Source organism: Cricetulus griseus, chromosome 5, assembly GCF_003668045.3.
Source record: "Cricetulus griseus strain 17A/GY chromosome 5, alternate assembly CriGri-PICRH-1.0, whole genome shotgun sequence".
NCBI classification, from domain to species: Eukaryota; Metazoa; Chordata; class Mammalia; order Rodentia; family Cricetidae; genus Cricetulus; species Cricetulus griseus.
Genome location: NC_048598.1, coordinates 104,919,806 through 104,946,811, shown reverse-complemented (window position 1 = coordinate 104,946,811; position 27,006 = coordinate 104,919,806). Strand labels below are relative to the sequence as shown.

At 46.0% G+C, this 27,006-nt stretch overlaps 1 protein-coding gene across 1 annotated transcript in view; it reads left to right on the top strand.

Annotated features, from left to right (window-relative positions):
- The window catches only part of Dglucy (D-glutamate cyclase), an 83,554-nt gene that overhangs the window by 20,376 nt on the left and 36,172 nt on the right, over positions 1–27,006 (top strand). The window contains exons 2-7 of the mRNA XM_027419124.2: positions 9,317–9,442; positions 15,694–15,844; positions 18,523–18,721; positions 21,494–21,644; positions 22,756–22,878; positions 26,189–26,389. Of these exons, the coding sequence (XP_027274925.1) occupies positions 9,343–9,442; positions 15,694–15,844; positions 18,523–18,721; positions 21,494–21,644; positions 22,756–22,878; positions 26,189–26,389 (925 nt within the window). The 5' untranslated portion in view covers positions 9,317–9,342. The remainder of the gene's footprint in view (positions 1–9,316; positions 9,443–15,693; positions 15,845–18,522; positions 18,722–21,493; positions 21,645–22,755; positions 22,879–26,188; positions 26,390–27,006) is intronic.

Genomic DNA, 27,006 nt, shown 5'->3' with positions numbered 1-27,006 from the left:
TGTATCTGGTTTACATCAGTTAAACTAATGCCTTCAGGCTTTGTCTGTCTCAGTATGTGTCATTAAAGATGAAAACTATTCCACTGTGTTTATACTCCACATTTTGTTTACCCACAATTTAGTTTTACCATGGTTTATTTCTTTCCATCTTGTTAAGATTTTGAAAAAGTCACAAGATGATGACAATGACAAGAAGAGCAGTCTCAGAATCCCTGTGCTATTTCATAGCATCCCCTGATTTTTAATGAGCCATTTAGTATCTGTCTGACATACAGATTCCTCTGTTAGTGAGTTATAAGCTGGTCCTATCATTATTTCTATTTTTATCACAATTGATTGCTTGATGATTGATTGGTGTGCATGGCAGGGGTACACATGGCCTACAGTGTATGAAGTTGGTGCTCTTCTTCCACCACGTGGGTTCTGGGGATTGTCAGGTGTGGACGCAAGCGTCCTTACCTGCTGAGCCATATCTCTGGCCTGTGTTTTCATCATTACTATTTTAAATTTGTATTTATTATGTGTGTGTGGGTGTTTTGTGTCTGGCCACCACATGGGGACCTGGTGCCTGTGGAAGTCAGAAAAGGGTGACAGACACTATGGAACTGGAGTGACAGATAGTTGTGAGCCACCATGTGGGTGCTGGAAATCGAACCTGGGTCCTCAAGTGCTCTTGACTGCAGCACCATCTCTCCCGCCCACTTAGTGTTGTTTTAAACAGTGTAGTGAAGTCCATGTTCCTCTCTCTCAGTATGACCAATGGGTGTTCAGTGTGTCCCTTCAGCATGCCTCGTTATTCTCTGAACATACATTTGCTTTCTGGACAAAATATTTCAGGATCATCTGATGGTTACCTTGCCCCGGCAATCACAATGGCATTGCATTTGTTAAATGTTAATTGGCTTCCTCGGTTTCTTTTCTTGTCCTGTGATAAACAAACAGCTTGACAAAAGCCACTGAAGGGAGAAAGGGTTTGTTTCAGTACACAGTTCAAGTCCATGATAGCAGAGAGTCTAGGTATCAAGCACTCAAAGCACTGGTCATGTCACATCTGCAGCCAGTCACGGAGCACAACGAATCCAAATGTTCAGCTGCTTTCTCTGTGTCAAACAGTCCAAGACCCACTGACCAGAGACCCATCCTGCCCACAACCAAAATGAGTCTCTCTGCATCAGTTAACACAATCAAGATACAGATATTCTCGGGGGCTATCCTTAATCTAGTTAGCCCTGACAGGTGTGCCCAGAGGCTTGTCTCATGGATAATTCTAGATTCTGTCAAGTTGACAACACTAACCATTATAAATAAAACATACATTGAATACATTTTCCCATTTTTGCCATGTTTATATGTATAGAGCTGTGTCATTAAACATCTCTACTTTGTTTTCTGTCGGTGCACCACATGTGGACCTAGTGCCTAGGAAAGCCAGAAAAGGATGTCAAATCCTTGGGGAACTGGGAGTTATAGACTGTGAGCCACCATGTCGGTGCTGGACATTAAACCTGAGTCCTCTAGAAGAGGCCATCCTTTCTCAGGGTGAACTTCCCCCAAGGAATTTCAATTCATTTTAACAGTAAAAGATGTTTCAAGTCCAAAAATCTAGGCATTATAAGATGTACTCGCCGGGCATTGGTGGCGCACGCCTTTAATCCCAGCACTCGGGAGGCAGAGGCAGGCGGATTGCTGTGAGTTTGAGGCCAGCCTGGTCTCCAGAGCGAGTGCCAGGATAGGCACCAAAGCTACACATAGAAACCAAAAAAATAAAAAATAAATAAATAAGATGTACTCATTCCTCCTAAGGTATTGCCTGCTCCCAGGCAGAGCTAAGGGATATATACTACCTGCCCCCCACAATACACCCCCTATATTCTTTAAAATCTAGTTCTGCCAAGAACTAACCTAATCCCAGCATTCGAGGGGCAGAGGCAGGTGGGTCTCTGTGGGTTTGAGGCCAGCCTGGTCTACAGAGTGAGTTCCAAGCAAGGCAGGGCTAAAGAGTCCCTGTCACAAACATATAATTCTAGGCAATGATGGCCACTGTTCACAGTGGTAAGAACCTCCTGATGTAATTCAGAAACTCCAGGCTTTATTACAGCCTTTTCCTTACCATGTTGTACCTCCCTGGAGAGAGAAACAAGGTTCTTGGGATTCTAACATGTTGATTTTTAGACATAACCAAAAATACCTCCTTCTCCACATAGCTGTCCCCTCAGTCTTCTTGAACACTCTCCCCTAAAGACCAGGTCTGACCAACACACACCATCACCACAGGGACACATTCTCACTCCCATAGAGCTGAGACACCATAGCACAGGCCCTATTCCCTAGACTGGCCTCTTCAGCCCAGGTGGACTCTGATACCCTGCTTTGGGCCACCATAACTTCCTGTCCCCTACCCTGACCTTTGGCTCCTACCTCTCTCTGCTCCACCCAAAGGCTTTAGGACTGAGTCCTTTATCAAAGGGAAGGTGAAGGAACCACTGTTTGTCTTGATGGGAAATATTTGTTTGTTAACAATTCTTTTCATGTTAGGAGCACTTGTGTCTGACCTATTAAATAAACAAATGCTAATTATGACTGCCAGCGTTTCCCCGATCTTTTGTCTCTGTTATTGTCATGACATTTTTAATGAAATGTTTGTACAGTTAGGATGCCTTCTTCCTTACAGCAACATTTATTTTGCAAATTTGCAGTTGTATTTAGGCTACCACCAGCAACTCTCTTGGCAAACACTGAGCAACTCCCACCACAGAAATTAATGAGTAGAGACAAGGTCTGAACACCTACTCGTTCTGTTCTTCCGTTGTCACGTGGAGGGACTCTGGGGAACCAGTCCAGGGGACAGCTATGGAAACCAGAAATGAAGTTTTGTAACACTGCAAATTCTTAGTTCTTGTAAACAAGTCTTCTAGGTTAGCCTGAGCATCCAGGAAATGAACTGTATCTCCTAGTTTTTGTGGAGGACCCTTGAGATCCCAGATACAGTCCTACATCAATGTAAGGGTCCTCTGTGTTTGTTGCTGACAGAGCATGATGAGATGGTGTGGGAAAAGAGCATGCTATGTTCCAGTGAAGGCTTGCTGCATTTTATAGTTCTTGGCCCCTGAGAACCACTGGTTTCTCTGTAAAACACATGGCTGCCTTGGGCTTCTCAGCCCTGTGACCTCTCTCCTGCTTCTCTGACTTCCTCATCTCAGGGGTACCCATTCACCTTGACAGGGGACACAGAGTAGGTGCGTCCTATGTGTTGGGTACTGTTGCCGGTCCCCCTGCTCTTGCCACCCCTACCCTGTGTCACATAGAGCTGCACAGATCCCTCCACAAGCTTCTCTTCTACTGCCCCTGCTGTCCACATGCTGAAAAGGTCATTCATTTTCACTCCAGGAACGCCCTACTCATCATTTTGGAATCAGCTTCTTTTCTAACTTCAGTCGATGTAGCCTAGGAATGCTAAGCACATTATATTGCTGCTAACTGTTTACTTTCTTTCTCTCCACAGGAGACAGGCATGATGCTAATTACGTGTTTAATGTCTGTTTCCTGGGATGGTAAATCCCTATGGGCGTAGGTTGTGGCTGTCGTATTACCACAGTATCTCCAGCACACTGCACACTGAGTAACAAATGAAGGCAATGCTTCTACAAGGCTAAATGGGAACCAGCCCAAGAAGTGACCCAAGAACCTCACATGTGCTAACTCATTGGGTCTAAGCACAACTACTGAGCATCACAGCAATAGTAATCCCAGTGAACTAAAGATAAAACAGATACAGACAGGTCAAGTGATTCCCCCATAAGTATACAGCGAGGTTGAGAATCCAACTTGACCTTAGTTTGCACTTTCACTATGATAATTCATGCATGGAAGGGAGGATGTTGGATGTATGTATGCATGCATGGATGGATGGATGGATGGATGGATGGATGGATGGATGGATGGATGGCTGAGTGTTTGGAAAGATGGGTGGATGGATAGATATACTGATGGATGAAAGGGTGGATGTATGGATGGCTGAGTAGATGTACTATGCTTGAACACTGGTACAATTTGTATAAATATTGTGTAGATAGTTTATGAGAAAGAATTTAGAATTGGGTCACAAATATTACCACATCCATCTCCACTTCAGAGCACACTGTCAGACACTGTGGTGGTTTGTGTAAGAATGGCCCCCATAGGCTCATAGATTTGACTATTTGGTTATCAGGGAGTGGTACTATTTGAAAGAATTAGGAGGCGTAGCATTCTTGGAGGAAATGTGTCACTGGGGGTGGGCTTTGGATTTTCAAAGTTCACTCTAAGTCCAGAGTCTCTCTCTCTTTTCTGCCTGTGGATCCAGATGTAGAACTCTCAGCTACTTCTCCAGCACCATGTCTGCTTGTGTGCTACCATGCTTTCCATTATGATAATAATGGACTAAGCCCCTGAAACCGTAAGTAAGCCCCAATTAAATGTTTTGCTGTGGCCATTGTGTCTCTTCGCAGCAATAGAATTGACTAAGATAGTCACCCCCTTGGTCCCTTCCTCAATGTTCCAAACACCCCTCAACTAGCACAGAGATGGAGAGGCAGGGCATACTCTCTGAGAGAACAGTGGAACTATCTCAGCCAGCACAGTTGTGAGAGGACAGAGTAAAAAGATCTGGATTCATGGTGGATTGTGAGACTTTTGATGAGTAGGGAAGGCCCTCTTGAGAATCCCTAGATCCCTGGAGTCAGTTGAGGAAGGAGGCTTAAGAGTGGATAGAGGTCAGGACAGACCCAGGGATGCAGGGAAACACATCACCCTCTCCACACGTAAGACTCCCACTTTAAGCTCCTTCTCCACCACCTCCATGTCCACCCTTCCAGAGTTGGTCTCCATGGATTGGATTATGGGTGGTATACTTGTACAGAGAGAATCCCCAGCCTTGTTTCCTTCATATGTTGGGGAGATTGTTTCCATTGAGGCACAAAGAGATGCTCATTTTAGGACACTCAAGATAGCTCTGAAGCTAAAGATGTTTGTTGTCATGTCCAACAATCTGAGTCAATCCATGTGCATGTATGTGTGTGCACAAATAAATAAAAAAACAAAAGATAAAAAATTTTAAAGAGCTAGTTCATTTTAAAAATAGTTAAGTGACTTGCATTTCCTGGTCTTGATATGGTTTGAATATGTGCCCTATGCTGGTTAGTTGTGTATTTGTTTTTTCCTTATTATTTTTAAAGATTTGTTTAGAGACAAGGTTCCTCTGTATAGCCATGGCTGTCCTGTAACTTACTCTGTAGAGCATTCTGGCCTTGAACTCAGAAATCCACTTGCTTCTGTTTCCCAGTGTTGGTATTAAAGGCATGTGCCGCCATGACTAGCTGCTGGTTAGTTTTAAATGTCAATTTGTTTAGAACCAACTGGGAAGCATCCCAGCTGGAGAGTTATCTAGAGAAGACTGGACTGTGGGCATGTCTGTAGGAGGTTGCCTTGATCTTTAATTGATCCAGTTCACTGTGGATGGAACTATTCCCTAGGCTGGACCCCAAACTGTACAAATGAAGAAAGCTAGCTGAATAGCAAGTAAGCAGCATAAGTGCATTCATTCCTCTCTGCTCTTGACTGTGGACATGGTTGACCAGATGTCTCAAGCTCTTGCCTCTGTGATCTACCAGCAGTAATGAACTATTAACTGGAATTATAAGCCAGTTTCTTTCCCTAAATTGCTTCTTTTCAGGGAATTATATCACAGCAACAAAATGAAACCACATTACCCTCCAATGTTGACAAACTGAAAATTTAATCTCCCAGATTGTAAGTTAATGGTATCTGAAGATAGGATCTTTCTGGTGTAATTAGGCTACCGTGGTAGCATTAGTGACTTCACAAGAAAAGGAAAAGAGACCTGAGCTAGCACATGTTCTCTGTCTCACCACATCTCTGCCCCACCAGGTGATGCCCTCTCTCCTGTCAGAGTGCATTAAGAAAGTCCTCAGCAGATGCTATTACAAGGTCCTGGGCTTCCAGACAAATAAGCTTAGATTTCAATTTTCTTTGCTTTTTTCTTTCTTCTTTTTTTTGAGAGGTAGAGAAAGATCTTGCTACATAGCCAAACTTATTATGTAGCCTAGTCTAGCCTTGAATTGGCAACCCTCCTGCCTCAGCCTCCTAAATACTGAGACTAAAGATATATGCCATCATGCCTGACTTCTAAACTTACATCTTTTTAAATAAGCTATTCGGTTTGGGGTATTTTGTTATATCAGAAAAAAAGACTAGGACAAATGCTTACATAATCTCCAATATAACCAGTCCTGGGTATGTTCAATTAACTTCTACTTAGTTGTCTCTAAATTATTTATATGACAAACACCACTGCCATGTACTCTGGGATTTTGTTTGCTATTTGAAAATATCTTAGTATGCATTCCGAGAATTGAATTGCTTGAATAAAGCAAAGGAGTGGCTCTGTGAAGGTGGAATTTCAGACATCTACAATGGGGGTGGACCAGATATTTTTACTCTGGAGGCTGGGTGTGTCAAGCCCTGCTGAGAGGATGATTGTCTTTGGGACCCATTATTGGCATCTTTGATGCCAAGGAATAATATTTGTGGATTTGATGATTTGTTCTTCAAAAGAGAGAGTTCTTGACTGGATCTTGTCTTCTCTCACTTCTAGAGGAAGATACTGAGGAAGGAGACACCTGGGACACCCAGCAGTGGGTTCACCAGAGGTCATGATGGAGAGCCAAGAGTTTGGTATTCAGTTGTTGGAGAAACATATGGACTTTGGTCCTACAATCGTATTGTGGTTAATAAGGGAATGGTCTATGCTATTGCTAAGATACACAGATTCTTAGTACCATATAGAATGAATATATGGATTGATGGATGGATGGATGGATGGATGATGGGTGGATGGGTGAATGATTACACAGATGTATAAATACATAGATGTGGGTAGGTAGTTACCAATAACTCATGAACTTAAGTCTGGTTTGGATTAGGTCTCTACCCATTAGGTCTCTAACTATGGGACTTTATGTAACTTCTTGGACCTCCATTAGCCTCTGTTTCCTTGTCTGCATTGAGTTTAACAGTACCTTTCTTCGAGGTCTATTGTAAATAGCCAATAGATGGTCTAGCACACCATGAGTGCCCAGAAATTATGGCAGCTGCTATCTTTTGTTGTGAGTAGACAGTCTCTGGCTGTTTAAACCCTGTTCAGGGAATAACCCATCAGATAGGAAGTTGGATACTAGATAGGACACTGCGTTCTTCCTTCCAGCCAAGCATGCACGTGGCACACCTGCAGGATGCTTTTCACGGGACAGGTTCTACCTACCCATATTTATTTCTGAGTTGGGAGATCAACTGGGGATCTGCTTGTATTTCTATTTACACAACAGATAAAGAGAAGGAAGGCAACATCCCCCAGGAGCTGGACTAAAGCTCTAACTGATTTCTAACCCAGCTTTCACTTGTTGTCATGTCCCATGGGTGTCTCACTTCAGTGGGGTTTGTTACACAGTCTTTGGTCCTCCAGCTCCTCGTGGAGCTGAGGGCAGAGGCTGTGGCTGGGCTGCCATCTCCCATGTGGCTGCAGAATAGTTCTGTCTTTGGCCTTTACTGAGAGCCAGATGGAAGTGCTAAATGCTCTGCAGTGACTGGGAACCACAGACATCTAGAACGTCAGCTGCTGACTGGCTACTTGGGCTGGAGTCTGGCCTGCCAGCCTAGGAGACAATCAGCGGTTCAACCTGCCAAGGCAGCTGCCTTAGGCCTCAGCTTTGCCTTGCACTGGGGCCTGGAATCCAACCTCACCTGACCCTGTGGGCTCCCCACCCCAGCCAGAACTAGCTGTTCTCTCCTCTGTGCCTTCTTTGTTTGCAGCTGTTAAATCAAAGCACTCAAGTCGGTTTTAAATGCAGCTCTCCTCTTCCTAGAGCAATCTTGTTCTTTTGTTGTTTGTTTGGGATGCTATACAAACCTAAATCTTTCTTAAATTAGACCTGAAGCTTACTGAACATGGTTTTCTACCTGGGAGACTGGCTAGAGTTGAAAACACAAATTGGTAGTTTTGAATCCCACTGAGTATATCTCTTGTGATAGAAATACTTGTGGAAAACCAGGCTTATCTAAATTCTTCACTCTAACACCTCTCCAAAGCCCTGCGTTCTTCCATTCTGCAATCAGCCTTTGTGATCTTATGCCAGGTACTTGGCCTATCTGAATACAAAGATCATGGGTCAGAGGTCAGTGCTATGAGCTAGCCACATAAGAAATCAACTTATCAGATTTCTTTCTAGACATCATTTCCTATAGCTTTGAGACCATTTCTGTTTTTTAAAATAATTTTTAAACTTTGTATGTGATATATGTGTTCACATGTATTCACACTTGTGTGGGGGGTGTGTATGCTTGTATGCATTGAGACCAGAGGTTGAGAGTCTTCCTCAATCATTCTCAACCTTGTTTTCCTAGACAAGGTCTCTCACTGGACCTGGAGCTCACTGAATGGTTAGACTGGCTAACCAATCAGTTAGAGGGTTCCTCCTCCCACCCTACACACACTTTCCAGCACACTTTATATATGGGCGCTGGAGATCCAAACTCAGGACCTCATGCTTGCGCAGCAAGCTCTCTGCCAACTGAGGAATTGCCAAGTCCCAAGTTTTAAACTTCTCATTGTAATTTTAAAACATATTCTATATTTAAATTTTACAACCTTTATTCCTTTACCAAATCCGAAATAAATCCCTGTGGATAGAGGGAGGCATACCTTCGAAAACCTCCAATCTAAACAGCAAAAGTCATAGGTGATAACTAATTGGGCAATTGTAAATGCCATTCTCTTATTTACTTGGTCCACAGAGAGATTTTTGGGATGCACTGCGTACTTGGGTTGTCATGGGTGCTCTGGAGCCCGTGGAAGGACTCTAAGAGGTGTCTCTGTCTGCCACGTACTGGGGAGAGAATGGAGTTCAAAGTCAAGTAGAAGGTTATGCTGCTGTGGCCCCAGCCCCATGAGAGTAGTTCAAAGAATGTTCTGAGAGCAAGAAGGGCCTGTCCAAGCCTATTGGCTGCTCTGTAGAGACTCGGGTTCTGAGCTGCTTCTGTGGAATACAAAGTGCTCAGGGCAGGATAGAAGACACTGCAGATCAGAAGAAGAGAATGCATTAGTCACAGGTATTCAAGTTTGCTCACTGGACACTGAGACCAGATGGGGGAAGAACTCACCCTCAACAGGGCTTGGTCATAGATTGTCCAGGGCACAGCACCCAACACCAACTCTGTGCCTATAGGGAAACTGTCTCTAGGTCTCCTTTCCTCCATTGTTTAGGTTCCCTGCAGTCCACCGGGGATGGTATGGTGCCCTTCTCACTTCTCCTAAGGTCCCATCTTCCCTCTGCCATAAGGAGTCTACCAAAGGCAGCGCACATCAGAAACACATCCAGCATGACTGAAGGTAAGCGGAACGTTTGGCTGAGTGGTTGGTTGGTTGGTTTTATTAAGACAGGGTTTCATGGAACTAGCCCAGGATGTATTCAAACTCATCGTGTAGCTGAGAATAACCCTGGAGTCCTGATCCTCCGGACTCCACCTCCTGAGTGCTGAGATTACAAGTGTACTACCATGCCTGGCTCTGTGTGTGTGTGTGTGTGTGTGTGTGTGTGTGTGTGTGTGTGTGTGTGTATTCGCACATCAATCAGAAAAACAGCTAATCACTATTTAGCTTCCCAGAATGAGTTGTAGAAACCTCATGGAGGGGGTCTAGGGCTATCCAGTTCTGCTTGCTTACCCAACTCCATATGGAAAACTGCACACAGACTTAGTCCATAAAAGTAAGTTTTTATGCTAGGCATGGTGGCTCATGCTTGTAATCCCAGCATTTTGGATACTTGGTGGGAAGACTGCTGAGAGTTTGAGGCCAGCCTTGGCTTCATAGTGAGTTCCAGACCAGGCTGGACTATTTAGTGAGACCCTATCTCAAAAATAAACTTAAAAATAAGCTTTCTCCCACCCATGGAAAAAGTGCCACAGACCACAGTGCCTTCTAAGCTGATCTTGATCCAGACCCTGTGGGTTGGCATTATTCTCTGTGCAGCACTTATCTTGCCACTGTCTTATAGGCATGACACCCAGAACTCCCAAAGGTCCTGAAACACACACACACACACACACACACACACACACACACACACACACACACACAAATGCACATACATGCAGGCATGTAATATATCACTGACCTCATTCCCACCAATATTTCACAATACAAACAAACACGTAAGGACTTAGGCTATAGCTCAGTGTGGTAGAGAACTTGCCTACTATGCTTAGGGCCCTGGGTTTTATTCCTCACACCACAAAAAAAAAAAAAAAATAGTCTATAGACTTCTCTGGTTATGGTACAAACACCAAAGGAAAAACCATTAGCCTGCTTAATGTGCTTAAAGTAAGAGTTCTGATTTAGCAGAAAGCTATGCTAGGCCGCTATCATTATATGTGGAGGAATGGCTACCTATTATTGCACAACTAAACACCCTAAAGGGTAATAGTTCAGAAGCATAATTTTCACAAGTCTACAACTATGCTTGGCGATGTAGTTTCTCTGCCTGCACCATGGCTGGACCATCCAAGATACCTTCTCCCTCATATTCCAATGACTGGACTAGAAAGCCTAAAATTTCTTCTTGTGGAGCCTCTCTGCTGGTTAGTTTCCATTGTTAGCTTGACAAGCTGAGAGTCACTTGGGAAGAGGGAAACCTTAACTGAGTAATTGTCTCAATCAGATTTGCCTGTGGCAGCATTTTCTTGATTGCTAATTGATTTAAGAGATCTCAGCCCACTGTGGGCAGCTCCATTCCTAGGTAGGTGGGTGGATCTGGACTATCTGAGAAAACTAGCTGAGCACAAACCAAGTAAGTGCCATTCCTCCACAGTTTCTGCTCCAGTTCTTAACTTGGGTTCCCACCTTGGCTGTGGTGATATCTTTCTTGATGGGGAATGTTCTTCTATATATGTTTCTCTTATTGGTTAATGAATAAAACACTGATTGGCTGATTGACCAGACAGCAAGTGATGTAGCTAGGCAGAATCAGGATATAAGCAGGGACAAACAGGAAATCGCTCTCTTCTCTGTGGAGATCGTTAGCAGTTACCGTGTGAGCTGCCAAAGGAGTTAGAGGTCCAGACCCTTCTCTGGTAAGATAAGACCACATGGAAATACTTAGATTAATAGAGATGGGTTAATAATTAAGACAGAGGTAGCCAATAAGAAGCCCTAGTCATCGGCCAGTAGTTTCATAATTAATATAAGACTTTGTGTGTTTATTTGAGACTCAATAGCGGCAGGACTCAGCTTACACCTGACCTTCCCTGAATGATGAATTGTAACCTGGAAGTGTAAGACAAATTAAGCCCTTTCCTCCTCAAGTTGCTTTTGGTCATAGAGTTTGTCACAACAAGAGAAAGGCAAACTAGAGCACTCTCCAACATGGTGGCCAGACTTCTTTCTTTGGTAGCTCGGGATGCCAAGAGAAAGCAGTCCTCTAAGATATATGCAAGCCAAGGCTCAAGGCTGTTCACACCACAGACTAATGTCCTCTCAACCAAAATGAGTCACATGGCCAAAGCCTGAACCAATGAAGGTGGCCCATTAGTACATGAATGGCAGGAAGCAACATTTATATAGAAGACTCCCAAGGTCTAGCAAAGCCGTTGTACACCTTCAGCACATAGGAGTTTCATCCCAGACAGCGACTGGCTCCTGGAACCTCAAGGAGGCAGTGGGTCTGAACAGCCCAGGCTGTGTGCCTCCAGGGTGGACAATGAGTGTGATTTCCAGATTTGCTCCTCATAGAGTCACACTATGAGTAAACTGTGCAACCTTCCCAGGCTTGTTTCCAAAATAAAATATGGGGACAGGCTCCTCCACAGGAGCCTTCTGGAGAGCTTTGTGGGCTGGAAAATTCCCTCCAAGCCAGCTGCTGCTGTAGGATGATCTGTCAGGAAAAAGGGACTAGCTGGAAATCGCCAGCCTAGAGCTGAATGTTCAAGGCTGTGAATCTGACTGGGAGTCCTAAAGGTTTTTCTCCCTCTTTCTTCCTCTGGTTTAAAAAAAAAAATTGATTTTTGGTTAAGGGACTCAGAATAAATCACTCAGTTTCTCTCCACAAAGAGAAAGTGTCATGACCTTAAATGGAACCTGAGAGCCCCAGGGATGCATGAATCACACTGGGCCTTCAAGAAGCACCACACCTAGAAGTGTGGTCTAACCCTTCAAAGAGGGACCTCAAGGCCTCTACTCCACATTGTGTTGCTAATGGGGACAACTCAGGGCTTTTCTATTCATCTCCCTCAGTGGAGATGAACAAAACCTAAACACAGCTCCTGAAGTGCATTTAATTAAAAAGGAAACAAAGAAGCATTGTGTCCCTGATGCCTCCCTGATTTATTGCATTAAAAATCCAATTTGTCCTCACAATAGGCTTTGGAGGGAAGAGGCAGTGGAGAGACTGGGGAGGTCTTTAAGCTGGCTGCTTCGCCTTCACCTCACCACAGGTGCAGGTCACTGTGGAGCCAAGCTATTCCCACTTGAAAAGTGCAACAGCACCTCTAATTCTAGCCCACTGGAGTGCCCTATGAATCCTCCCGTGGAAAACCTGTTGGTGACTTTGGCAGACACTGTGGGTTTTGAGGTGATGAGTGCCAGCACTACCTCACCACTTGCTAGTTCTGCGGTTTTCCCAGAAGATGGTCATGTCTACTTCACCCCTCTCCTCCAAGGAAATCCGGGACCCATCATAGAAAAGCCCAGAGCCAGTGATCCAGTGGATACAGCGCCGTGATGAAGAGTTTTTAAATCACATAGCACAGAGCAACCTGGAACACCATAGGCACACAGTAAATGTCGCTAAAAGTGTTCGTGTAGAGCACAAATGCCCAGGGTTAATGGAGCACATTAGGCTGTTAGGAAAATTGTTCCGGAAGTTACTTCTCCAGTAGAACACCACTCTGTAGTGTGGTCTCCATCTTAATTATTGTAGCAAAACTTCTGATACTGGGTGTGTTGGTTACCGTCTCACGACTGTGACAAATTGCCTAACAGAAGCAACTTGTGGAAGGTGGGGTGTGCTCTGGCTCACAGTTCGGGGTGATGCTGTGGGAAGATTCAGGGGCGGGAGCAGGAGTCACATGATCACATGGCATCCCTAGTCAGGACACAGAGACTGATAAATGTGGCTGATTTGCCCACTTTTTATTTAGTCCAGAACCCCAGCCCATGGAATGGTCCTGTTATGCCCAGGACTCTCAGTACCACCCACATTTAAGGTGAGTCTTCCCAACTCAGTTAACCTCGTCTACATGGGCCCAGAAGTTTGTTTCCATGGTGTGTCCCATCAAGTTGGTGATCAAGGTTATTCGCCCTAGTAGGTAACTTATGAAAGAAAGGTTTCTGTTAGCTCATGGTTTGGGAAACCAGAGAGTCCAAGTGTCTGGTACCAGAAAGCATACAGTTTTAATTCATGGTGGAAAGCAGAAGGCAAGTCTCTAGATGCCCAAGGGCAAGCAGGAATGGTGGAGTCACTTTACAACAACTGCTTTTGTGCTAACTAAGCCAGTTCCTTGAGAATAAAAACTCACATGAGACAGCATTAATTCTTCAGTGAGGGTTGCAGCCATGGCCCAAAACATCCTAGTAGGCTCCACCTTCCACTGCCACACAGAGCAGCAGTTCTCAACCTGTGGGTCACAACCCCTTTGGGCACATATTGGATATCCTGTATATTAGATATTTACATTACAGTTCATACGAGTTAGCAGAATTACAGTTATGAAGTAGCAATGGAATAATTTTATGGTTGGGGGTCACCACAGCATGAGGAACTGTATTAAAGGGTGGCAGCATTAGGAAGGTTGAGAACCACTGAAGAGGAACCAAAGTTCCAACTCACGGACTTCTGGGAACCTGCCCAGTCACGACAGTCTTAGTTCTACAACTCTGAGAAAGACAGAACATCAAAGTCACTTGCAGGCTTGACACCTGGAGACAGTTATTATGCAGATATATTCCTTCGAGTTCTTTCATCAGTTTTATAAAAAAGAGACGACGTCGAACATACTGTTTTGTTGCATACTGGCATTGTTCCTTTATCAGTGGATGTGATGTTGGCAGAGCATAACTCACGGAGGTCTCTTTGAAGTAGGCATGAATAGTGCCAGCTTCCAGGTGGGGAAACTGAGGCCAAGAGATGAAAAACCACTTCACTGAGGTAACAAAGAAAGTCAAGATTCAAGATCAGGGTCATCTACATCCAAACCCAGAGAACTTTCCAATTCCTAGGATAGCCATTTGCCTTCTGAGGAGCTCACGGTATGCAAACGGATTTTCCCCCACTCACCTGTTGAGACTATGTGCCCTCTCTTCAGAAATCCATCTGCATAGTCAAAAGATACCAAGGTCAATGTCTGCAAAAGATTAGCCAAAAGACAACAACACAGATGAGAGGCACTGGGTCTTGTCAGTCACCAGGGCAAGGCACACATGGTAAATCTTGGCTGTCAGCTTGATGATATTTAGAATCACCATGGAAACCGAGCATGTTTATGAAGGGCTCTCTAGATTAGATTACTGAGGTAGGAAAATTTTAGGGTCCTAACTAGATGTGATATCATTCCATGGACCCAGGACTGATGAAAAAGGGAAAAGCTAGCTGAATACCAGCATTCTCTGCTCTCTACCTCCTGAGTGTGGCTGCAACATGACCAGCTGCCTCTTGCTGTCATACCCTCGCCATACAATGGCTGTATCCCCTGCAACCATGAACCAAAAATATGTCCCTCCTCTCTCAAGTAGCTTTTCTCATGCAATGAGACAAGTACCAATAACATCCCATTGCAACCACAGTGTGACCCCCATGACACAACCACCAGGACTACAAAAATGAAAAAGATGGGCAACACCACATGCCAGAGATGCCCAACATGGGTGGCTATCCCAATCAGTAGAGCCATAATGGGAGGTTACTGGGCACTATCCAGTAAAAATGATGGGGTTTTTCTACTGTAAGCCTAGGAGAATGCCAAATAGGAGAGCACATGTATACCCCCAAATGCATGCTCTGTAATGCTTGTGGAGGTGCCATTTGATATAACCCATGTTAAAAGTCCCTCCCCAGTAGACAGGAGTCAACTCTCATTGTGTGAATATACTACACACCATAGCACGTGAACAGGCTACCGCTAAATATGGGCCAATCCACAGATGTTAGTAAAAGAATTAGGACTTAAAATACATATGGTATATGGTTCCATTAGATGAATTCCAGTGATGGGTCATATGTGGGTTGGAAGTTAGGAGAGTGGTACCAGGGATGGAGCAGCCAGGGTGTCGACTCCAAGGAGCCGACCATGATGTTTCTCAATCTGGGTGCTTGCTAGGTGGGTGTGTTGATTGTGTAAAAAGTCCTACGCTATACACTGTTTGTTGAGACAGGGTCTCACTATGTAGCCCAGGTTGATCTCAAACTTGTGATCTCCTGCCTCAGCCTCCTGAGTGCTAAGATTATAGGTGTGCTCCTCCACCATACACAGCTACGCCACATACTTAAGTATACTTGTGTGTGCATCAGAAACAAGTCAATCAAAGTGGAACCAACAAGGGTCTGTAAGTACTAACCAAGCGTGCCTTTGTCCCATCTCCCCCCAACCCAGGACTCCAACCAGCTAGTGTGGTGGTCCTACCCAGATCCCTAGCACCAGACTTTGAGAGCTTCTGCCAAGCCAATCGTGGCCCCCTGCCCCTGCTGGGCCGCTGTGAGCCAGAGAAGGTGCTGCCTCGCCTGAGCACGGTCCCCGACATAAGGTAAGAAGCCTGTGCTGTGGTAGATGCAAGCATGAAGATGCTGCAGCTCGGGCTCTTTGTTACTAGGTACACTGATCCAGCCTTAGCGACCACATAGATCACGGTATGGAGCATCCCATGACCACTGCTCAGGAGCGAGCTGCCCTCTCTACCTTTCTTACTCCATACCCTGTCCTCCAGCCCCACACCTGCCCCTGCCCCAGGCCTGGAGAAAGACTGTGGGCAGTGTCTTGTTCCATTTCCTGTTGTCATGATAAAATATACTAACCAAAGCAACTAAGGGGAAAGGGGGTTTGCTTTAGCTCACAGTTACCAGGGAAACAGGGTGGCAGGGGCTTGAGTAGACAAGAGAAGAGAGCAATATTTTTTTTTGATAGCATCTCACTATGTATCCTTGACTGGCTTGGAACTAGCTGTGTAGACCAAGTTGGCCTTGAACTCACAGAGATCTGTCTGCCTTGGCCTCCTGCATGCTGGGATTAAAGGTGTGTGCCAGCACACCTGGGCCCAGAGCAACTAAGGCACTCATGCCTGTGGCCAGTCCTCCTGCTGTCTCCACTCTGATGCAGATCAGGATCCTCTTGCCTAGGGAATGGTGCCACCCACAGGAGATGGATCTTCCCACTTCAGTTAATATAATCTCCCAAAGACATTCTTACAGGCCAACCTGAGACTCTCTTCCCACATGAGTCTAGATAGTGTCAATGACAATGAAAATGAACCATGACAGACGCTGCTACCTGTCACTTTATCGTTTGTACCAGAAAGCCTTGCACAGGATTAAGAAGAAAAGAACAATGCTTGCATCACTAACCCCCAGAGGAAAATACCATTTATATTGTGCATGTTTGCCCAGACTCTTAAACAGCAGATGTCCCTCTTAGCTCCTGTCCACAGTTTCAGTTACCCACGGGTGACCAGTGTCTAAAATTACGGCATGGAAAATTCCAGGAATAAATAACTCAATGTTTTAAATAACTTTTATGACAGTATATCATTACAATTACTGTGAATCTCTGATTATTATAAAGTAAACATCAGGTGAAAGAACACATTGGGAGTTTGGTTCCTAGTTAGTGCCAGGCATCTACTGGGGATACTAGATATATTTCCACACGTAAGAGTATGGCATAGCAAGCCTCACCAGTGGCCCTGGAAACCCTGCCTCTATGCCTCTCCACTGTACCCTAGCTCCGTTTGCAAGGCTATGACTCTACCTTCTCTGACCTAGACTGTTAGAGACAGCAACTGCTCTTAGTATCTATCGTCCCAGAGCTCTCTCCTCCTTCTGTACCCCTGTTCTGCTCACCCACAAAAGTGGACTTTTCCAAGTCCACGTCTGACCACATGATTCTACTATTTAAAAGTCTCCACTGCCTGCCTGTGGCTTGTGCCTTAGCCCCATCTCAAGACCAGTGGTGACCTGGCCCCAGCTCAGCTTTTCCTGATACTCAAGGCACCCCTTGCTCTCTTGCCAGACAGAAGGCTTCCCATTATCCTTCTGTAGACCCAAGGATGAGAGGGCCCCTCAAAAATACTGCTGGGGTCTGAGCTGGTACTCCCCGTGTTACCAGTTTGGAGCCTCCCAGTGCAGACTCCCCGTGGTTCCCACACCCAGTTCCTCCACACTTTACATGTCCTGTAACCTCTGCCTAGGTGTGCCTTCCTCCTTAGCCAACTTGTTAATGCCTAGTTTTGCCTCAAGACCCAACACCTCCTCCTTGGTGAGTGGTTAGCTTTCCCACATTGTGAGAAAATACCCAGGACAAACATTATAGAGAAAGAACAGCTTGTTTTGGTTTGCCATTTTGGAGGTTTCGGTGCGTGGGTGACTGGTTACTGCTTGCGCCTGTGGCAAGGCAGCGCACCACAGCAGGGGACGTGAAATGGAACAAAGACAATGAAAACGTAGCATCCTGTTCCTCAATGATATGTCCCAAATGACTTAACCTCCTCTTACTAGTCCCCACCTTCTAAAGGTCCATACCTGTGACTAGCACCACAAGCTGGGATCCTGCATTCAGTCTATGGACTTCTGGGTGACACTCAAGAACCAGACTAGCATAGTAGAAGAGGAAAGCTTCTCGTTGTCCCATGCCTCTCCACTCTCTAGACACTTGCTACTTCATGTAGCAGGTGTCTGAAGGTGGAGTCACAGCCTGACCATCCCTACAACTCCACCCCACCCCCATCCCTGCCACCCCTCCCACCCCGACACATGAATGGAAAGGAGGAAGGGCTCAATAACTGATCTGGGGTAAGCAGAGGTGAGACTTTAGCATGTGTGCTTTCAACCTCACAAGAGAGTTCCCCTATGGAGAAAGGAGGCCTTGCCCTATGAACTCTGACCTGTGAACTCTGAGAGGTTCCTTGAGGCCACCAGGCTCTGTCAGGACCTGCCAGCATCCCTCCATGGCAGAAAGTCCACCGTGTTTTATTCTTGTGGGTCTGACTGATCTCATGTTGAGGTTCAGGAGATTGAGTGAGCCACGAGTTGTATTATACACAGGCAGATTCAGTAGCTATGGTTTGGTCATGCTTCGGGAACACAGCCAAGCCCATAGGCGGAAACCAAGTGTCAGCTTCAGCTATCCCCTCCACAGCCCTTTTTTAAAGTGCATTATTGGAGGGACCATACTGAAAGCCAGGAGCCTGTGAACATTGCTTTGTGTCCCCAGGGCCATCTGTCCACAGTTTCAGAAATACGAGTTTGGTGCTCTCACGGGCATCCTGGCCTCACTGGAAGAGTACTCAGAGCAGCTGGAGGACATGGTGATCTTCACCATAGACTGCAGCTTCTCCATAGAAGAGGCCTTGGAGCAGGCAGGGATCTCCAGAAGAGACCCAGCAGGTCCCAGCCACGCAGGCGCATACAAGGTAAGGCCACACCCCTGGGCAGAACGGCTTAAAAATGTGGATGGAGTTGTCATTTCCTATGGTGGAGAGAACATTGGTACAGGAAGCAGAAACCCTAAGGTCAGCCCCTGCTCTCCCAGGTAAAGTCATTAGCCTCCAAGCCAGCCTCTCTCCCTCCGACCTCTAATACAGCTGTACCATCCAGTGTAGCCCCTATGAGCAGTTGTTACAGCTGAGTCAATCAAAGCCATTTGGAGTGTGTGTGTGTGTGTGTGTGTGTGTGTGTGTGTGTGTGTGTGTTCAGGCCAGAGGTCAACCAGTGTTTTTCAAGGTCAGTATGCCTTGTTTCCTGTTAAATTACACGTATTTGGAGAAGGGACTGATGTGGATTGTGCAATGCACGTGTGGAGATTGGAGATTGGAGGACAACTTAAGGAAACCAATTCTTTCCTTCCTCCATGTGGGTCTTGGGAACCAAACTCGAATCACCAGGCCTGGTGACTGGCACCTTACCTGCTGAATCACTTCACTGACCCCCACCTTGGTTTTTGAGACAAGGTCTCTTACGAGACCTGGGGTTCACTGTTTAAGGCTAGGCTGGTGGACAGAGAGCCCTAGAGATGCTCTTGTCTCCATCTCACCAGTGCTAGAACTACAAGCACAAGGTGTCACCGTGCCCAGTTTTAATGTGGGCACTGAAGATTAACAAAGACAGAAAGGTGGCCTCTCCTGGGACAGGACTACTGTTAGGGACTGTCCATGGCTGAGGTGATCAGTGCTTCTTCCTGCTGACATCGGTCAAGTGGGGAAAAAGCAGTGCTTGTCTGCTGTTTCCCTCCCTGGTGGTGCTAGCACAAGTCTGAGCACTCACACTCCAGATCACTGGCTTCCTGGGCCCTGTGCAAATGCCCAGCCCCCAGGGCCCTGTGCAAATGACCAGCCTCCAGGCCTCCCTGTGAGAATGCCCAGCCTCCAGGCATCCCTGCTCACAGTGACTAGACATTTCATCTTGAGCACTGTTTGTTGCAGGGTCCCCTTTGGCTCCTGTCAGAAAGACCTGGATTGCATCAGGTCAGAAACAAGATTGTCCATATTTGTCACTGCCCTTCAAGGGACAATAGCAAGGGGTGAGGATAGAGCCCTGGCCACTGGCTGGAACCCACTATTGTCAGTAGACGTTAGAACTGGGATAGCCTCAGACTCATCAGCACAGCCCCTCATTCGAAATGAAGAAAATAAGGCCTAAAGGGACTTCCCCAAGTCCCAGAACCATCTGGAACATCTGAACTCCTGGCTGGTTTGGTGACTGAATGAAACTTTCCACAGAGGCACAGGTGTCCACAGGAGATGTCAACCACAGCCTGTCATTTATCCATGACAGCTCACTGTCCCCTCTCCCCATGGATACCATACAGCTTTCAGTCTGTAGCAACCCCACCCCACCACCCTTAGAACCCAAGAGAGGTGGCTGTACAGCCATCTTGAGTTAGAGTGATGACCCAGTCAGAGGCATCTCAGCCCCCAGGAGCACTGCCTGGCTTTGCAAGTGGCCTACATGTGTCCCTTCTCTGTCCCGGGTGCTGTCATACAGACACCAGGTTGGCAGCACACCAGAATTTCATCCTGCTGTTGCCAGGGTGGTAACAGCAAGCCAGTTAAGTGGCAGCCAAGGTTGTCCTAGTGGATCATGATCCTAGCTGTGGCCTAACCCTGACATAAGCCCCACTGCAGGAGGAGGGAGGGAGAATGTGCCACAAGTGAAAGCCACACAGGTCACCCTGTGCAGACTCTACGAAGGGAGACCTGGGGCATCCAGGGACAGGCGCCTCCCCTGTGGAATCCAGAAGTGGAACATGGGGTTATCTGCTCCCTTTTGCCTCAGAGGCCTGTGAGATTGGATGTATGTGTGAGTGTGTGTGAGAGAGTGTGTGTGAGTGTGTGTGTGTGTGTGTGTGTGTGTGTGTGTGTGTGTGTGTGTGTTAAACAGAGAGAGAGATAGACAGAGAGATGACAGAGAGAGACAGAGACAGAGCTGAAACTTAGCGTTTCCTTCAGTTCTGAATATTGGTGACAAAGGGCTGTTGGATCAACAGATTCTGTAGCATTGCAGCTGATAAAGTATTTCACAGATAGCTTCATATCACCATACAGTTCTCAGACTCTCAAAGACACCCTATACACTGATGCTCCAAAATGACAATGGTGGTAGATCTGCCATTCTGTCCTCTTAGCCGTCCATGGGAGAGCATGCTGTTTTCCCCGTGGAACGCTCCGGTAACTACATTTGAATGTTTGAGATAGTATTGGTTTCCTTTGGGATACTGAATTCTCTTCTCTTCCCCTCGCCTCTTTGCCCCTCAGCATGTGTTTATGTTTTAAGGCAGGCTTTCACTGTGTAACCTAGGCTAACTCCCTGCATAGTCAAGGCTCAGACTCTCCATTCTCCTGCCTTAGCTCCCCCAAGTGCTGGGAATATAGATACATGGCACCCATGAATTTTCTTTTCTGTGGTTAAATATTACTCTGTCCAGCTTAGAAGATGTGTCAAATGTTAACAAGATTAAAAAAATTAAGAGTCTCCCCAGGATTAAAAAAATTAAGAGTCTCCCATCCCCGTTTTGATTTATTTGTTATCGACCAAGTGCCCCACCTGTAACTCCTCAAATTAGGAGTCGTGTTTCTACAGCAGCTGCTGGAGCCTCTTGCTTCTAGAAGCTTCTTGAGCTGTGAGTACTGGGGCTTGAATCTGTGTTAATTCCTTTTTTTCCCCCTATGTTTCACTTCATTTGTCAGACAACAGTGCCATGTGCCGCCATTGCTGGCTTCTGCTGCCCTCTGGTGGCCACAATGAGACCCATTCCCAAGGACAAGCTGGAAAGGCTATTGCAGGTCACTCACTCCCTGGGAGGACAGCAAGGACAGCCCATCCACATTGGAGACCCAGGTCAGTGACCACAAGCTGTGATTCCAACATGGGCCTGAGAAGCATCTAGGAGCTTATGCTGTTCTTCGGGGAGTCTCAGGGGTGAGGACCTGTGGTGAGGCCCAGAAGTCCACACCAGGTGACCTCTGGTTTAAGACAGCACCACCTTGCTAGACCAACAAGCTTCATCTTGAGGGTTTGTGATGCCCCTAAAACTCCTGTGAGCTTTGCATAATCCCTGGATCATGTTCATGGGACTCTTTGTTTCAAGTTGTCCTCTGACCTCTACATGCATGTTATGGTACGTGTGTGGCTCACGATAGCACACACACACACACACACACACACACACACACACACACGACAACATTAATAAAACTCAAACTTACATTTGGATTGAAAAGCCATGAGTCCTTAGCCTGAGAGTGAATGAATAGATCCAAGGGTGAAGGTCAAAAGTCTGGATGCTGCCCAGGCCTCTTGGAGTTCCCAGAGGGCCTGAAGGGAGCTTGGGGTTGGACTGGGTGAGAGCCAGGGTCTGTGTACTTGAACGTGCCCAGGTTTGTAGTCAACAGAATCAAAGACCTGACAGTCTATGAATATACTATCAGCACTATTGGCCTTCCTCACCCTAAAACAGCCTCGGGGCCACCCAGAGCATGTCTACTGACTTGTCTTCCTAATGTGGGTAAATGGCCTGACACACCCATCTTGGTTGTCTCCATGTCGATGACCGCTAGCCAGGCTAGTGCTACTGGTAGTGATAACAGAGGTTACAGCTGTGAAACTGAATCAGTTGCATCAAGATGACACACAATACTGGCTTTGTTAGGAATCTGTGCTACAAGGCCAGCATTGAGCTAGACACACCATAGACTCCCTCCAGAAACCACACCGTGCAATTTGAGATGTCAGCCTGATTGTACCAGTTACATGGGCCCTAAGTTACAGGACATGCTTATGTGTTAAAACTCCAGCCCCTGGCCATCACTACCTCCTCCTCCTTTCCCTCCTGTCCATCTAAGATAATCTACAACTACCGTTTCTTTGGGAGGGAGATCTATAATGTACCCAGTGCACCCATGTGTATGGTACTGACCAGAGGAATACTGTTTTCTTTTTCCATATGCAGAACTTTTGGGAATCAAGGCACTTTCCAAACCTGACTATGGGAATTATGTGGAATGTGAGCCCGAGGACGTCCCAGTGTTCTGGCCTTCACAGCTGACCGGTCTGGAAGCAGTCAGCAGCTGCAGTATGTTGGGGCTCAAGAGTGCAACTACCTTGATCTCAGAGTAGCCCGGTGGATCTGGAGTTCTTGAAAGCACAGGTTTACTGATAGATAAATGGCTTAAACTCAGAAGACAGACACAGGCCTAGAGTTGGGGGTGTAGTTCAGTGGTAGAGCACTTTCCCAGCATTCCTAAGTCACCCTGTGTTTAACTCCCAGCCCCGGAAAACAAACACAGACATAGGCAAAGTGTCTACAGTGTCTCCCACTTTCTCCATTTAATCCCAGGGCCAAATCGCTTTGCCATAGCAGCTGGTCTTTAGTGCAAGAACCTTTTGATTAAATATTTTTTCACCTGCTCAAGCATCACAGCTGGGTCTAAGGGAAAAGCAAACCTTCAAATTGACCCTTTGAGATTAGTAGAGCCTTGAAAGCAAAAGGATGACGTTAAGAAACAAAGTTGAATTTTACAAAGAAGTCGTTTGTCCCAGAACCCCTCAACACCAAACTCTAGCTTCTCCCAGAAGAGGGCAGTGTTGACACGTTGCCCATCCGTCTGAACACTTGAACTCGTTGCTAGAATGTGTGTGATTCCTAATGCAATGTGTTTGTTAATAGATGTTCTGTTATATTTTTAAATTTTTTACTTATTTTATGTGTATGAATGTTTTACCTGCATGTATGTATGTGCAGCATGTGAGCGCCTGTTGCCAACAGAGGCTAGAAGAGGGTATCAGGTCCCCTGGAACTAAATTTACAGGCAGTTGTGAGCTGCCACGTGGGTGCTGGGAACCAAACCCAAGTCCTCTGCAAGAGCATTAAATACTTTTAACTGCTGAGCCATCTCTCTGTGCCCATTATATTGTGTTTTTAATATAAAAAGAAAAAACTATGTCTTCACTACAGGCACAAATATTCTTCTTTTGAATCTTTTCAACCAATAGTTGGATGGATACTCAGAACTTAAAGCAATATCATCAGCAGTTCCCCCACAACACACAAAAGGACTAGACTAGTGTTACCATGAACAGACATAAGAGGGCACCCCCTGGCTCCCAGTAACAGGAATATGATGGAAACATGATAGTCGTAACCATTGCAGTCCATATCACAGACACTGAAAAATTCTGGTCAAGTCCACCATTCCACTATAAAGAGTCAAGTTTAGTGCTATTTTATTTTAACAGCATTCCCGAAAGCTCAGCTATCAGACAGGATATCTTCCTGATACTGCATGGGGATTCTACTGTTTATTTAAAAGTCCATGCAACCAGTACCTACTGTACGCCAGGTGTGAGCTCAAATCTTAAGAATGCAATGCTGTGTCCTCGGGGAGTTTGTGGTCATTTCTAGGTATGGAATGGGAAAGGGGGCAGGTATGCACACATCCATACACAGGCAGTGTCTTAGTTAGGGTTTCTATTGCTCTGAAGAGACACCATGGGACAGCAACTCTTACAAAGAGAAATATTTCATTGGGTCTGGCTCACAGTTCAGAGATTCAGTCCATCATCATCATCATCATGGGACATGGCAGAGTGCAGGCAGACATGGTGCCCGAGGCGGAGCTGAGAGTTCTACATCATGTACAGGCAACCGGAAGTGAGACACTGGGTGTGGCTTATGCATATATGAGATCTTAAAGCCCACCTCCACAGTGACACACTTCCTCCAATAAGACCACACTACTCCAACAAGGCCACCCCTCCCATTGGGGGCCATTTTCTTTCAAACCACCACAGGCCAAATATATACTGCAGCTCAGCAGGCTCATGGCTCTCCTGCCATTCACCACGGGATGTGCTTGTTGAGCAGATCTCACAGCTAGGAGCTCTCAGCACACCCTAGCCCTCTTAAATCTCATAGCATATTGATTGTGGGTGAGAAGAAATGCCATTACCAGTCAAAGACAACAACGAATCCTTCTTACTCTTCAGCATGTAAGTTTTATTAGCGATGGAGTCCCTACTGCACACACCACACAGCTGATGGGAGCAAAGCCTTGTGCTCCATTCTGAGCCCACTGCTCTTGTGTGTACCTGGCTTTCAAGCAATCACTTTTAGGTGCTGTCTGACTGATGCACGCACGCACGCTCACTCTCACTCACACACACACACACACACACACACACACACACACACACACACACACACGGGGGGGGGGGTGTAACCATTCCTCAGACTCAATAGATACTCCTTTTGAATGTTGGCTGACTCTGACTTTCTACTTAATCCAGGCAATTTTACAACTTCTGTGAGATTTAATACATCGTGTATTCATTGCACACGGACTTCTCTCTCTCTCTCTCTCTCTCTCTCTCTCTCTCTCTCTCTCTCTCTCTCTCTTTTTCAAGACAGGGTTTCCCTGTGGCTTTGGAAGTTGTCCTGGAACTAGCTCTTGTGGACCAGGGTAGACTCAAACTCACAGAGATCCACCCGCCTCTGCCTCCAGAGTGCTGGGATTAAAGGCGTGCGCCACCACTGCCCAGCACACTGACATTTATTTAAGACCTGCTATGTGCAAGGCATTACGTGGGGATCTGAGGTAGAGAAACAATGGTGCCTCATCTTGAGGAGCACACACCTGGGTGGAGGTAGTATTGTAATACAGCAGCGATACATACCAAGGAAGGCAGAAGGAAGAAAGTCAATATACTAAGTAGTAAGTGCCTAGAAGTCAGACACAAGGACAAAGATGATTTGGTGCGGGTCTCACTGATGCAAACCATTTCTGAGGGGCAGCACCTTGCTAACTTGTATCTGTACTTCCCAGCTCTGTACTGACAACAACTAGACAAGGCATGGCCATTATTTCATAATGTAACAGATGCGTGGAGAAAGGGTCCGTGCTGCAGCCACTTCTGAGGCTGACACTAGTAGACTGCTTAGGGCTGTAATCCAGCAAGGGGGTGGGGGTTGTTATTGTTATTTTAAAGAAAAATACAAACACTAAGAGAAAACGGAAACTCCATTCGTAGAGGGTACCCAATCTAAGATCTGCTACAAGGTAAAGTGATGGCTTCATGCGCCGAAGGGTTCAGTCTGTGCTTTCTGTTATCCGTAACGTGATGGACAGAGTCTCTGAGAGCTCGCGATCCAGATGTGGCTGCACCTCACTTTTTTGCCACACTGATTGATCTCCACTTTCCTAAAAAGTGGGGGCAACTGTTTAAATAGAATGTGGTCTAGCCATAAGCCGGCTCATTCTGACCTTGCTGCCAGCAGATGGCATAGGGAATTCTGTTGACAGACTTGGTGTCAGAGCCATCTTACTTCCCTGGCCACTGTGGATTGGACTTGGTGGGGTGACGTCACAACCCTGTGTGTGTTCCAGAGGCTCCACTGGCTTTCTCCAGCACTCCAGGCTGCACTGTGATGATCCTGAAGGACACCGTGTCTCCAGCCAGTTGTCTGATTCCCGAGATGGTTCCAGAAGTCCACGCCATTTCCAAAGACCCTTTGCACTACAGCATAGTGTCAGCTGCTGCTGTTCAAAAGATTAGAAAACTAGAGTCCATAATCGGCATAGACCCAGGTAAGAACGAAGTATTCAAAGCTGGGGGGGGGGGAAGCGCCTGACATTCAAGCATGAGGACCTGAGTTTAGAACCCGAGAACCCACGCAAAAATTACATCTGTAATCCCAGTACAGTGTGTGTGTGTGTGTGTGTGTGTGTGTCTGTGTCTGTGTATGTGTGTATGTGAGTATATATGATTTTTGTATGTATGTTTGTATGTGTGTGTGTGTGTGTGTGTGTGTGTGAGAGAGAGAGAGAGACAGAGAGAGAGAGAGAGAGAGAGAGAGAGAGAGAGAGAGAGAGAGCTGGAGGTTGAGAGAGAGCTGGAGGTTGTGGAGACAGGTAGATCCCTGGAGCTTCTAGCCACCCAGCATAGCCAAATCAATGAGCTCCAGGTTCAGTGAAAGACTTGTCTCAAAAATAAGTTGAGTGATTGAGCAATACACTCAGCACTGACCTCCATACACACATTGCACACACATCTACATACACACCTACATATACCACACACAATAAATGTATAAGGAATAAATAAGTAATTAAAACATTTACACCTACTGGCTGAAGGCATCTACGAAAGAGGCATGATATAAACTGTCCAAACTATCCACAGTGTAATCCCTGAAAATGCTTAC